General features: G+C 37.6%; 1 protein-coding gene and 1 long non-coding RNA gene across 2 annotated transcripts in view; one reads left to right on the top strand and one right to left on the bottom strand.

The window, feature by feature from the left end:
- The window catches only part of LOC138403170 (uncharacterized), a 410491-nt gene extending 406324 nt beyond the window's left edge, over positions 1 to 4167 (top strand). The window contains exon 2 of the long non-coding RNA XR_011237468.1: positions 3857 to 4167. This is a non-coding gene — a long non-coding RNA (uncharacterized lncRNA). The remainder of the gene's footprint in view (positions 1 to 3856) is intronic.
- A 1901-nt stretch (positions 4168 to 6068) lies between these two features.
- Positions 6069 to 7253, bottom strand: CtsB (Cathepsin B). The gene has a single exon (XM_034974476.2). It carries the CDS (start codon positions 7139 to 7141, stop codon positions 6131 to 6133), a length of 1011 nt encoding a protein of 336 aa, XP_034830367.1. The 5' UTR covers positions 7142 to 7253; the 3' UTR covers positions 6069 to 6130.
- Positions 7254 to 14373: the final 7120 nt, after the last annotated feature.

Consider the following 14373-nt stretch of genomic DNA (forward strand, 5'->3'; position numbering starts at 1 on the left):
CAGTATTTTAGTTTTTTAGTTCCGCACGGGTACGGTTCACAACAGTTAGGGACCTTCTATCAAAACGTCGAGGCTTCGACGTCACTCGCAGGCGTCAAATGTTAGTAGATACATTTGACGCAGGTAGCCCTAATGTAGCTCTATTTTTCTATGTTTTTATGTCACCATGGCCTAATATTTGACATATTGTTGATTCAGGATCAAACCGAGAGTTCCCTCACTCTAGTTCACTCTGGCACGGGTCTGTAGCGACCCGTACGTAACCAGTGGCGTAGCTAGATAACCGAGGGCCCTGGGGCAAATCAAAAATGGGGCCCCACTGCTATCTAAACTGGTTAGGTTTTATTAAGTAAAAATATTAAATATACCTACAAATACATTCACAGAAAGTATTTAGGGGAATTCCCTAGTAACTTTCGAATTATAATATTTATTTTGAAAATGGGAGAAATTTTCAAAAATTTAGTTTGATCGAGAATTTCTGGTAAGGATTCGAGGGCCCCCTGAGCTTTAGGGCTCTGCCCCGGCTAGCCCCTAGGTAGCTACGCCACTGTACGTAACTCTCACACAGTAACGCAGGGAACGTGTTAAGGTCACGCTTGCTTATGCATGAAGAGTACTGCTTAACCTAATAACTGTTTGCCTCGCTCGCGTGGATGACTGAGGTCAAGTCTAAACTTTGGCACGGCAACGAGACTATTAATTCAACATGAGTTCCATCAGTAGTATTTTTATTGATGTATTAATGCCGAAAATTAAAGATTTTAATCAATCTGTAAGATAAGTAATTTGACAGATTTTCATGCTGGACACCCGAATCCGGCCCAAGAGCGAATCGGCCCCATGCCGTGTTTTATTGGCGTGGTTCTTAGTAATACTGCTTAAAACAACTAAAAATTATTGATTTGGATTTTGGAAAGACGAATATTGATTATTATGTAGTAAGTAGATTGTAAAATTTAACGGCAAATCAAAATTTAAATTATCTAAATAAGGCTAGGCACAAATCTAGCTGGATTCTAAATCGAAAAACGCGCGTAAAATTGAATAGTAAGAACACACTCGTCAAAAATTATTTTTTAGGAAGTTAAAAAATGGTCCATTAATTATAATGGAGCATAATGCAGTTTTTATGCTATATTGAATATTATATCCTAACTAGCTGATGCACGCGACTTCGTCTGCGTGGAATTAGGTTTTTAAAAATCCCGTGGGAACTCTTTTGATTTTCCGGGATAAAAATTAGTTTATGTCACTCTCCAGGTCTATCTATACCCATGCAAAAAATCACGTCAATCCGTTGCACCGTTGCGACGTGATTGAAGAACAAACCAACAAACCAACAAACCAACAAACAAACACACTTTCGCATTTATAATAAGGGTACAGTACCCGTAGTACAAGATTTTACGTCTCACCAAACGAAACCAAATTCGAGAGTCGAACTACTTCCGCGTTACAGTAAAATGGACCTAAACAGCCTTGAATTGAAGTCAAATATTCAATGCCACTGATTTTAATTTCGCAATGATTCCGCTTGGAGCGCTGGCTGTAGAAGTGTAGACAAACTTGAGCTTTAAAACAAGGCATTTAAGATCCAGTTTACTGTAACGTGGAAGTATTTCGACTCTCGAATTTGGTTTGGTTTGGTGAGACGTAAAATCTTGTACTACGGGTAGTGGGTACGGATAATTTCCAAACCTATACTTACTACACATAACACCTAGTACCTACGTGTATATTTTATTTATTAACATCAAAATCTCTCTTTCGTTTGATAATGACAATAGTGCAGTTTTTGGAAAAAATGTATTCAACGTCTTCAGCATTTTCCGCGTAGATATTGCACTCCCCTAACATTTTAACAATAATATGTCAGATCGGAGTGAAATTAGTCAGCATGCGTTTTCACGCTTGGTCCGTGGTCTTAAAAGGACAAGGTTTTGTTGGGTATATTAATTTGTAAAATTTCAAATTGTAATTGAAGTATAAAAAATGATGATCTCTGTTTGTATCTGTCTCTGTAAATTAGGTACAAAAAGATATCTTTGGGTATTATGTAGGTATGTATATGTAATTTACGCAGCTTTATACTAAATAGGTATTATGTAAATAAGCTTTATTCTAGACTGACACATGACGGAAATATATTATACCTACGCATTTCTTTTTTATTTACTAAGATTTTTGTATAATAATTTAATTATTTAGTTTTCGTGTTCTTCAATAAATATCACTATAAATATTTTCTCATGATGTATACTTACTTACTTACAAAATTATTTTTATGTTAATAATTTTACTATAATTTATATAAAGTTTGTTTGGACTGGTTTCGCGTAACGCCTAGCTAGACACGAAAATAAAATAATATGCAAGTGCGCCATAAATGTCATAGGTGCTGCTACAGTAGGGAACTTCTCGTCAAGTAACAAAACGTCGAGGCTTTGACGTCACTGGCAGGTGTCACATTTGACGCAGATAGCCCTATTTGACGCAGATAGCCCTAATGTAGTCCTATTTTTATATGTTTTTACGTCAAAGTACCCTAACATTTGTCATATCGTAGATTCAGGATCAAACCAAGAGTTCCCTCACTCTAGTTCACTCTGGTTCTGGTATAATTTTAATATTATGCATATCACGATGGGCCGGGCACACTTGAAACACGACACGCCACGCAGGTCGAGTTAAACAAAACTAAAATCTGATAGCTGTCTACCACGGACGAACAGTTCATTTCGTGTAGATCAGTGTCTCCAGTAAAAAAGGGGACAACTCAAATTCGACAGTTCATTGATTTAAAGTATTTCGCGGTTGAAATCATAACTTCTTTTGAATGAAATTGATTTCGTCATTGAGGCCTTTGCTTAAAACCAAACTTGATACTAAATACATTTATCTCTATTTTTATTAACCATTTGTTTTTGTCATATCTCATGTCTGTCCTTATTAGACTTGACATGACGACATAATATGATACGCGAAACGCTAAAACTTACACGTCCGACAATTTTTAGCGTTGGGTGTTTCAGCTGTTTAATATCTAATACGTTTAGATTTGATTACCCGCGTAGCGTGGCGTGGAATGTGACAACTGTGTACGCAGCATTATTATTTTTTATTTTACGAAAAAGTACCTATAGTCTGCGACAGGTCGAAATGAGGCGGGGGACGCCCCGCACACCCGGAAGTTACCCACGCTCGCCCGCACCGAATAAGCGCAGGGGCTGTGCGGGTGTGCGGGGCGTTTCTCCCAGATTGCCATCGCCGCGTACTATACATATTGTGACTCATTCTTTCTCTTTTCTTCATAATATTGTTACATGCTTTTGACGAAAAATTTAATAATAGTTAGTTAGGTACCTACTATGTAAAATTGACCTCTGAAATCAATTTTATAATACCTTAGTTTTTCCTTCCCGTAATTATTATTGTATTGATATTATTAGTAGTAATGTTTATAATAAAATAATAAATGATAGTATATATTTATTCAATTATTTCCTCATGATATAATTCCACACGAAGTATAAACATTTAACAAAGTGATCAGTCATGTTTTGTGATAATTTTATAATAGTTTTAATTAAATACATGTAATGTATAATATTATATGTATATGAGCTCTGGGGTATAAATATATTGATAAAATCATTTCTGTATATTTAGAAGCAGAGAGTGTTTCTATTTGATCGCAAGAATTTCACATTGCTATAGCCCTAGTTTACTGGGAAATTAATAATTAAATTATTAATATTTTACTTTATTTTATGTATTGAACTTTTCAAAATCCTAAAAATCAATTATTGTTTTTACTGTTTTTATTTCTGTTATCTATTTGAATAAAACTGAGTAGTCTCATAAAATAATTCAAAATCATTGAAACACTGTTTCGGTCATATAATTCTAGTCCAAATATAGCCTTAATTTGTGGAAAATCAATTATTTTTAACTTTTAAGTATAGGTATTGTTAAATATGAATTTAGAAAATTGCGGTTTTATACATAACATGATTATTTAAATGTAAACGCGTGATGTTTATAATCAACAAATGAACTAAACCTTTGCTCCTCTTATCTCGTAAAGAGTCTCTGTGCCTCTAAAGTACAGAATATTTGTATAATATTAGTAGTTATAATAATAAAGTGTTACTTGAAAAAAAAGTTGTTTGAATTCGTCTATTTTACTGGCCCCCACATCCTGAGATGACCTATGAGGTTTAGAACTGACGACTGTTCTATTTATTTATCTAAAGTATCAGGGGGCACGGCAGTGCCCCCGCCAAGACGAGCCAAACTAAAGGACGGGGCACTACGTACCTTTTCTCGAAGCGTTTCGTCGTATTTTCGAGCAGTCAGCTTCGGTCTGGATGACGCTAGAAAGCTGAAATTTTCAGAATAAGTGTATACTTACATTGAAGTTTTAATAACCTAGTGGTTAGGATGTTAGGGGTTCGATTCCGGGCACGCACCTTTTAACTTTTCGGAATTATGTGCGTTTTAAGAAATTAAATACCTCTTGCTTTAATGATGAAGAGTTCTCCATAATTTTCTGAAAGGTATGTGAAGTCTGCCAATCCGCACTTGGCCAGTGTGGTAGACTATAGCCAAAACCTTTCTCACTCTGAGAGGTGAGCCGGCGATGGGTTGATCATGATGATGATACCTACCTATACCGAGCCAAGGCAAGAATCGTATGGTTATTTATTAGGTAAAAAAGGCATAAAAAAGTGTGTGTTAGAACCAACATAAGAGCAGCATTGTAGGTCACGCTCGCGGCACTCCAGCTAAGAGCCTCTTCCCAGAGTTGTGTGAATACGCTGTCACTGGATTACAAACATACATATGCACAGAGATTCTTTTTAATTATGCAATGCGGTTTAGTGTTCCGTATTCATTATTTAAGAAGGTAGGTATTATGCTAAAACCTATACTACCTAATACCTATGCTCACCTGGGTGTCTGGTGCATTTCGACCGTCCGCTGTGCCAGATCCTTCTTTCCACGCACTTGCAAACTGTGGAACCAACTCTCATCGGCGGTGTTCCCACTAGATTACGACAAGGGGTTATTCAAGGGGCGGGCCAACAAATTCCTAAAAGGCCGGCAACGCATCGGCAGTTCCTCTGGTGCTGCAAATGTTCATGGGCTGCGGTAATCACTTAACATCAGGTGACCCGTTTGCTCGCTATCTCTATTTAAAAAAAACCTATCTAAGTACTACAATAGCCTGAAATCGAATCGTTACACAAAAGAAAGGTACCTATAGTACGCGGCAGGTCTAGATTGCAATCGGGGAGGGAACGCCTCGCACACCCGCACAGCACAGCCACCACGCTAACCCAGTGCGGATGATGTACGGGTGTGCGGAGCGTCGCGCGTCGCCCCGCTTCATAACCCGATTGCAATCTCGAGACTCGACCTGTCGCGGACTCTTGTTATCTAGTACTTATTTGAAGTGACAGTGTTCGCAAGATTATTAAAAAAGCCGCGATAGCCTGGTGGTTAAGACGTCTGCTTTTTATTTGGGAGATCGGGGGTTCGTTTCCGGGCACGCACCTCTAGCTTTTCAGAGTTATGTGCTTTTTAAGCAATTAAGTATGTAGGTTATAGGTATTACCTACTTGAAAAACATCGTGCGGGAAACCTGCATGCCGGGGAGTTCAGAACATAAAAAAAGGTAAGTCTAGTCAACGACACCACTAAGGTGTCCGGTGTTGTTATAGTAGACGCATTTTAAATTGAGTCGTCGAGTTATCTATCGCACTTAAGTGCGAGCGAAACAGACTGATAACTCGACGACTCAGTTTAAAATGCGTCGACTATAGTTCAATTATTTTTTGGTAACGACACCACCGGTGACTATAATTGTTTTATTTAACTTAGAACCTCACTAAGTAGTCAGTGGTGGCAACGTTACCAAAAAATAATTAAGTAATTGTTAACGACATCCTAGTTGTGTCCTTCCGTGGTGTCGTTAATAAGACATAAGACTAGCTAGACTGATATAAATGAATTTATACATATTACTTATAAATAGGTATTTTTCAAATAAAAGCACGCTATTTCAGAAACAATTTTATTTTTTGTAAATTCGTTGGGTACACTTAATTTATCTATTTAAATTTTAAACTATTAACGGTACTCCAGCAACTATCGAACTTTCGATCCCGCAATGATCTTCGCCACGAAGGATTTTAAAGAAGCCATTGTCTCCCCAATCCGCGTTCCAAGAGTTCGCAATAAGCCAATATTTGTTTCCATTTTCGATCCCCCATCCCATTATCTTAATAGCGTGACCACCGAGTTCCTCGCCTGCAACGTGTTTGTACACACCACTCTTGTAAGCTAGCAAATCTGCGTACACTGTAAATGCGCCTTCAACCGGACCATTTTGAAAAATTTCGGCTTTGATATGTTGTTCTCCGCCTCTAACAGCATACACGTGTTTTCCGTATCTTTTGTCTTGTTTGTAGGTAAACGGATAACCCGTGCGGCACGATCTTACGCATTTTGGAGTACCCGTGTCACCGCTGCATGGCATCCTATTCCCAGGGACGTGATGCTCGCACGGTTCTATTTGGTAAGGTAAACAGCCTTGAGAAGAATTATAGCTCCCTCCTGATACTAATCCAAAATGTTTCCAATACTCCCAAGCCAATGTGGGCATGCCGCCGTTGCACCCGAGGCCGCAAACTGGACAGCAACTTAATAAATCTTCTGCTGAGAAATGGAAATGTTTCGTGCCATTTGAGAAGATACAATATCGGTCGGTCATCGCTTCGACCGCTCCAAATGCCCAGCAACTACCGCACGATCCTTGATCTCTGATTTCGTTTAAAGTGGGGCAATTCGGCCACTTGTCTCTAGGATCGAAGCTTTCTGGTAAACTGTTGATTAGTTCTTGATCATATTCGACGTTTAGCATGTTCATTAAGTTAGTATCTGGATAGGCTCCCATCATGTGCTTGATGGTGCGTAATGTCATGTATAACGGGAAATTTCTGCCAGCACGCCATGTCGATTGTCGGGAGTTGATAATGTTTATCAAGGCATCTGAGAGCGGATGGCCGAAATCAGCTTTTAAAACAGCCAGTGTACAAATTAGTACCACACACGTTGCACGAATTGCAATCATTTTCACTTTTTGCAAACGAAGCGGATATCGGACGCGCTATTAGACCGAGCGATCCGCGTCGACTGAAGCAACAATTTGTACCTATATCGAGTACCCAGTGGCAGTTGAGTGAGTGCTGCTCATACGCCGCGTAATTGTGTCTGACCGCACGATGCGAGGGGCAGGACAACGCCTGACCGCGCGTGTCGAAGGTTAATCACGTCAGTATCTAGAACAAAGAAAACAAATAGAAATTGTTATTGTTAATTAGTTACGAGTATTTTTTGATAAAACCTCTTAATTATTATAAGTTTATCATTAGTACTTAGTTCATTGCTCTTAATTATTTTCATATCTTTTTAAAATAGTAAGTATGTAGGTATTTCTGTCTACGCCTTTCCTCGGATTAATGTTCTGCTTCTGGTGGAAGATCTAGATGCTGATTGCTGCTTATGACGATTTTGAATTTGGAATTGCCGATCTAATGGTATAGAAATCTTATTTTCATAGGTAGGTACTTAGGTAGGTACTCGTACTTACATAGTACGCGACAGGTCAAGATGGCAATCGGGCTATGAGGCGTGGGACGCCCCGCACATCGGCACAGCGCCCGTGCTTGCCCGCACCGGATTAGCGCGGGGGCTGTGCGGGTGTACGGGGCGTTCCCACCCCGATGGCCATTTCGACCTGTCGCGTACTGTAGGTACCTAGGTCTCTTTTCTTTCTTTCTTCACTCTGGGCTGGTTTCCGCACTTAAACGTTTCCGTCTGTTGTGCGTGCATCGCCCCTCCCCGCCGAAGTCTTCACTACAGCCATCCAAGCTCGCTCCAGAAGCCAAATAAACCGCCCAGGTTGCCGAGGACTTCATGGAGTGAGGTCGGGGAACCTAAATGGCGCTCGCGTTGATCTGCTACGCCCGTGCACTCCAGGAGTACGTGCGTCGGTGTTTCATCGACCTCCATGCAGGCCCTGCACAGAGGACTCTCGCGCAGTGTTTCATTTGACCAAAAAAATTCCCTCTTCTGTTTTCAGTATTAATCGATTAAGGGATGCATTTAAAATGCACAAGTAGAACACCCACGTGTCAATTTCAAATACTTTTTTTATAAAAAATATTGAAATTTGAGTGATATTTTCATGAAAAAATATTAAAAATATTCCTGAAACTTAACTATCCAAGATGTTTATTTCAGATAATTATAGGCTGATGAAACACCTTTGGGCGCATTTTTTTCAATTATTAATTTCGTAAAATTACCTCTGGATACCGAGTAATTTTTTTTTTTCAGATTTTCGTTTTTATTTTTTTTCTCCTTAAAAACTCAAAAGTGGGACTTAAGACTAAAAGATAGCTTTTAATAAGGCCTATCACTGATAAAAAAACCACGTTCCACTATTGCGGCCTTTGGGAGTAATGACACTTCAAAAAATTGTATCAGGGTTGTCACTCTATTTGACCTTTACTCTATTTGACCTTTACTTTTATTTTTGGACTATATTTTTCCGAAAAAAATGAAAACGAAAATCTGAAAAAAAATTATTACTCGGTATCCAGAGGTGATTTTCCAAAATTAAAAATTGGACAACATGCGCCCAAAGATGTTTCATCAGCCTAAAATCATCGGAAATAAATATCTTGGATAGTTAAGTTTCAGGAATATTTTTAATTTATTTTCATGAAAAGGTCACTCAAATTTTTATATTTTTTATAAAAAAAAGTATTTGAAATTGACACGTGGGTGTTCTACTCGTGCATTTAAAATGCATCCCTTAATCGATTAATACTGAAAACAGAAGAGGGAATTTTTTTTGGTCAATTGAAACACTGTGTGTCGGTGACACCTGTACCTAGGTATTAGATATCCTGTGTCGGGTCACTTTAGACTTTTTTTGCCGCTGAGCGACGTGTTATTGTTACTGAAAGTAAGTAGATAAAGGCGTGTTTACTTATGTAATAAATTGGATTAGACTATAATATTGTATGGCATCTCGTCATTCTATGTTAACCACAAGGCTTTCACGCTAAGCGCCCTAATTTAGTTTTACGGCTTTAATGTTATTGCTTATTAGATGTCGTTTGTGATACTTTTATTGTTATAGTTTGAAAAATATTGATAGGCGTTCAAATTGGTCTAGATTAAAATACCTATATTACCCAGGTAGGTATAGGTATGCTAAAGTTTGCAGAAAACGTGGCATAAATAGTATGTACCTACCTAGGTACTTATAGCATAGAGGGAATTGAGGCGAGAGCCCTTACAAACCAGATTAGAGATAATATTTTAGAAATATTAAATTCTTAAATACCCGGAATGAAACCCCTGTCACGTATGAAACCATTTCGCCAGGGAGGTACCTAGTAAAAGTAGAATCAAACAATGTTATAAGAACCAAAATAATATAAGGCATAATCTTGCCAAACCTTGTGAAACGGTTGAACAAACTTCGGAATATCACGATATAGCTTCGTGATAGTGACGGGTTGTTGCCCCAGATGGCAAATTAGACCCCGAATCACTTTCCCATAGCGGTCGGGACTCAAAGTACGGGAACATCTGTACTGTACCTACATCTGCCTAATTAATGATCTTGCGTTTAATGCTCGTGTCTAAATCTGGTGTGATTGATGCTAAATAATATATCTGTTTTGTTTTATAAATATGAACTGGCGTGTAATACAGGTGTATGGATGGAAAATGTAATCTGACACATCTGTCTGCTAAGAGAAAAATATTAAAGAATTTTCGTTAACATTTATTTTTTATTTTACTTTAGTTTACTGACTAAGTTAAACAAATTGTAGAAATCTTCTCGAAAGAACACGTAGCTATTATAGCTACCAGCTATAGCTGGGAATCGAACTTAGGCCACCCTAAGTTTGTACGAACACAGCGCCAATGCGTCAGGGAGGTTTCATTGCAATAATAATTTACTTGGTATGGTTCTATGGTTCATATTTTGCAAATCGAATTTGTATCAGTTCTGGAAGTGTAGCTTTGTATCATATTATTGTTAAGATGAGAGAAGCAAACAATTTCAACTCAACGGACAAAGGATATTGCTCTGAGTTTGTTTTAGTGCTTTTCGTCCGTGGGGAATAATGTCTAATTCAGCTTTGGCAACGAGAATTCATATTGCTTATTGGTAGAGCTTATCATCATCATCATCAACCGATAGATGTCCACTGCTGGACGTAGGTCTCTTGTAGAAAATTCCACACGCCACGGTCTTGCGCTGCCTGATTCCAGCGGCTTCCTGCGACTCATCTGATGTCGTCCGTCCACCTAGAGAGGGCCTTCCAACGCTGCGCCTTCCGGTGCGAGGTCGGTTTTCTGAACTAAGTGCCCTGCCTATTGCCATACTCCATACTCTAGTTCTAGTTATGTGCGTTTTAATTAATTAAATATCACTTGCTTTAAAACGGTGAAGGAAAACATCGTGAGGAAACCTGCATGCCTGAGAGTTCTCCATAATGTTCTTAGCATAACAAAGAAATAAATAAATGGAAGTTTATTTGAAGCAACAAAAACTCATAATAGTTATTAGTAAAATAAAATAAAATAAATCAACGACCTCTATGTCGTAGCTACCCATTCCCATTGTAATTTTTAGGATTCCGTACCTCAAAAGGAAAAAGGAGCCCTTTTCGTCTGTGTGTCGATGCCTGTCAAGAAACCTACAGGGTACTTCCCGTTGACCTAGAATCATGTAGTTTAGCAGGTATGTAGGTCTTATAGCAGATGTAAGGGGAAAAATCTGAAAACCGTGAGTTTGTGGTTACATCACCAAAAAAATAATTAAAATGAGTTCATGAACAAATAATTAGTGTTTTCAACTTTCAAAGAAGGATCACTATATTAAGTGGGGTAGGTATCATATAAAAGGGCTTTATCTGTAAATTCTAAAACAGATTTTGTTTTATTTTTATGTATCATAGTTTTTGATTTATCGTGCAAAATGTCGAAAAAATAAAATTGTAGTACGGGACCCTCGGTGCGCGATGCTGACTCGCACTTGGCCGGTTTTCATACTTTCTTCGGAATACATTGCCAGACACTCAGTGTTGTGGCAACCCATGATGTGAGTATGTCTTATCACTTATGTCTACTCATAATGTGTCGGTATACCTACGTACTGAGAGTCTGCCAATGCTTGACGTTATTTTTAATAGGTACGTACTAATACTAAGTATTCCCAAGAAAAAAAATACACTTTATACTTTGACGATAGATTTCGTACACCTTTGTTAGGTAGGTACCTAATGTTAAGTATCTGCCAAAACCACGATGAATCAAACTTCATAATCGCTGATCTTTCCTAAATCCTACTTCGTACCTTGTATAACTTGTTTTAGGGGCAATGCGCAGAGAGACTTTCAGTTTTTATAAAATAACGAAAGGTCTGGTCTTCACAGGTTGCCATCGAATAAAAATAAAATAAATAATTCGTTTACTTCTTGCTTGAATCCTTATTAACAGTCATGGCCATAGATTTCACAAAAATGTCTAAAAGTATCGGTTCCAAAGACAGGCGCCGATAGAGTTTCGAATAAGTAAGAATCAGAATTTGCATAAGAAAATTGAAACTTTCAAATAATATAAAACATTATTCTGTCGCGAGCGCTGGATGAATAAGATTTTGCTATTGACTTTTGTATTAGCAAATTGTCCTTTTCGCAGCAGTTGCGTTTAAAAATGCTCAAGGCATTACTTACGTAGCAGATATTTGAGGTAAAGTTATTTTAAATTATTATTTTAACTTCAAAAATAATGACGTTAAGATGATCTCCCTGACACAATGGTGAGCGTTGTGCGATGGTCTTATAAGTGGGAGATCCACGGTTCGCTCCAAGAAATTTTCTTTCAAAGAAAGAAGAAAGAGTCTCAAGTGCGACGCGTTTGCGAGCTGAGTCTATTGAGCTGTACGAATGAGGATCGGAACTAGTCGGGCTTACGTCGACTAAGCACGTGAGACGTGAGTTACAGCCGGGAAGATCCATATGTATTTACCAATTTTAAGAAGTTTTAAAATCTAAATTACAACGTCGTCACCAAGATTCAAGTTAGATTTTTTTTGTAAACAGTTGATGATTTTGTATTTGAACAAAATATTGTAAGATCAGAAATTCAATTCAGCTAATTTTATTACTTGTGCTTACCTACTACTAATTAAGATTTCAATTAACAATTGATTAAAACCGCGGTAGAGTCGGACTAAACAAATTAAACGTAATTCGGCGATTACGGGGATCCCTAATATTAATCTTGAACTAAACAAAGATAGCTTTAGCTTTTATTTACGAACTGAGGCCATTCACCCTCAAGAGCCTCCCTCCCTCTTAGAGCCTAAACATATTTACATGGCTACTTTACTTTTTAGGGTTCTATAATAAAAGAACGGCAAATAAATTATTTTGACGATACTTCGTCGCTTTGCTAGAGAACTGCACGTTTATTTAAAGTTACAAATTGATTTGTAATAAAATCTACTTAGTAGGTACCTAACTATAATTTAAAGTATCATCATCAAAAAATGATGAATAAGTAGTACATATAGAATTAATTTAATCGCAGATTTTATGCTATTACTAGAAATTTCTCAAATTAGGAATGACGTCCCAAGAAATACAAAGAAAATTACTGTAATATTATTCAAATGCAATACGAAATAAACTAGCCCACGGCTTTGCTTAAGAGTCAACGTATGTGTGTTCTACTCAACAAAATATGATCAAACATGAAGTCGACCAGCTTAGTCCCGTCAAAATTAGGTCAGTGGCATTCACACAAACAGACAAACAAAATGTTTTATTTTAACTACTTAGGTCATAAAAATAATTATTATTCTAAACTCTATTTGTATATAATATTTTCTAATTACATCTAAAATACTTATAAAGATGTCATAATTTTAAGACAAAAATACAATAAACAATATTACAATAAACATTGATTAAGTCTTATGGAAAACTAGGTTATGCCCGCGACTTCGTCCGCGTGGACTACACCAAATCCCTGTTTTTACTCCCTTAGGGGTTGAATTTTCAAAAATCATTTCCTTGCGGATGCCTACGTCATAATATGTAGCTATCTGTATGCCAAATTTCAGCCCGATCCGTCCAGTGGTTCGAGCTGTGCATTGATCTCTCCGTCAGTCAGTCAGTCAGTTTTCCCTTTTATAATGTATAGATACAAAAGGAAAATGCGAGTTAAGTTTAGAGAAGAATAAACACCACAGTAGGCACGTCCGTCCTCATAAATTTTCCCCATGTAGGCTCCTCAGGATATCATCTGAATTATTTAAATAGACCCTGGAATCTTATTAAACTGGTTTATTTCTATAGGTATCTCTACTTACATAAAAAGTGGAAGGATATCATATTTTCAACACAAAGAGACAATAAAATGTTGATTAGGTACGTTTTATATTTTATAGGGAAATAAAAGTGACATGCGTAGAAAGTTCGGAGAAAAAAGACAATTGTCCTCATAAATTTTATTTTAGTAGTAAGTAGTATTTATTGGAGGATCCTCAAACAACTGTCTGAATTATTTGGACAGAGGTCGAATCGCTTGCTTGAATCGAACATCTTGTCTGGAGTTTTGTTTCCACTTATACATAGTACAGACAGATCATCAATATAATAATCATCATCTTTGTAAACTGATAGACGTAGACTGTTGTCATAGGTCTCTCGTATAGGGACTCTTTTGACGTAATCGGCTCGCCTAGTTTCTTGGTCTTCCAACGCTGCGCTATAAGTAGGTACTTAATACTTTCTCTATACCTGCAACCGTGCAACCATGATTTTAAATATTTTGTCATCGATCGGCGAGTTCAAAAAGCAAGTCGGGCGCCAAAATAACAATTGCATGGAAGAAGGGGAGGATCTTCCCCTAATAATATCCGCTCCGGGAAAATTGCCCGGTGCAGCCTGGGCTGTTTTTAAAAGAATTTTCCGGACACCTACTTTTAGAGTTCCGCAGACAAATAGTTATATTTGAAACATTGTTATTTTTCCATAGCTTTTCTGTCTGTGTAATTTGTAAGTTCCGTTAGAAAAATATTAAAGGCCTGGACAAACAAAAAGCATGACGCCCGCGGCACGGTAATATTATTTTATAGATAATATTACCGTGCCCGCTGTATGTAGGTATAGGTCTTCGGCTGAGATTTATAGAATTGATTTAGACTTGCTCAGACTTAAGTTTCAGTTAAACTTTCACTTAATATAACGCTGTCTCATTTTGACA

Source organism: Maniola hyperantus, chromosome 13 (genome assembly GCF_902806685.2).
Source record: "Maniola hyperantus chromosome 13, iAphHyp1.2, whole genome shotgun sequence".
In the NCBI taxonomy this organism is placed as follows: Eukaryota; Metazoa; Arthropoda; class Insecta; order Lepidoptera; family Nymphalidae; genus Maniola; species Maniola hyperantus.

Coding starts and splice junctions, on each gene's coding strand:
- CtsB (XM_034974476.2), bottom strand. CDS start 7,141: ATGATTGCAATTCGTGCAACGTGTGTGGTACTAATTTGTACACTGGCT.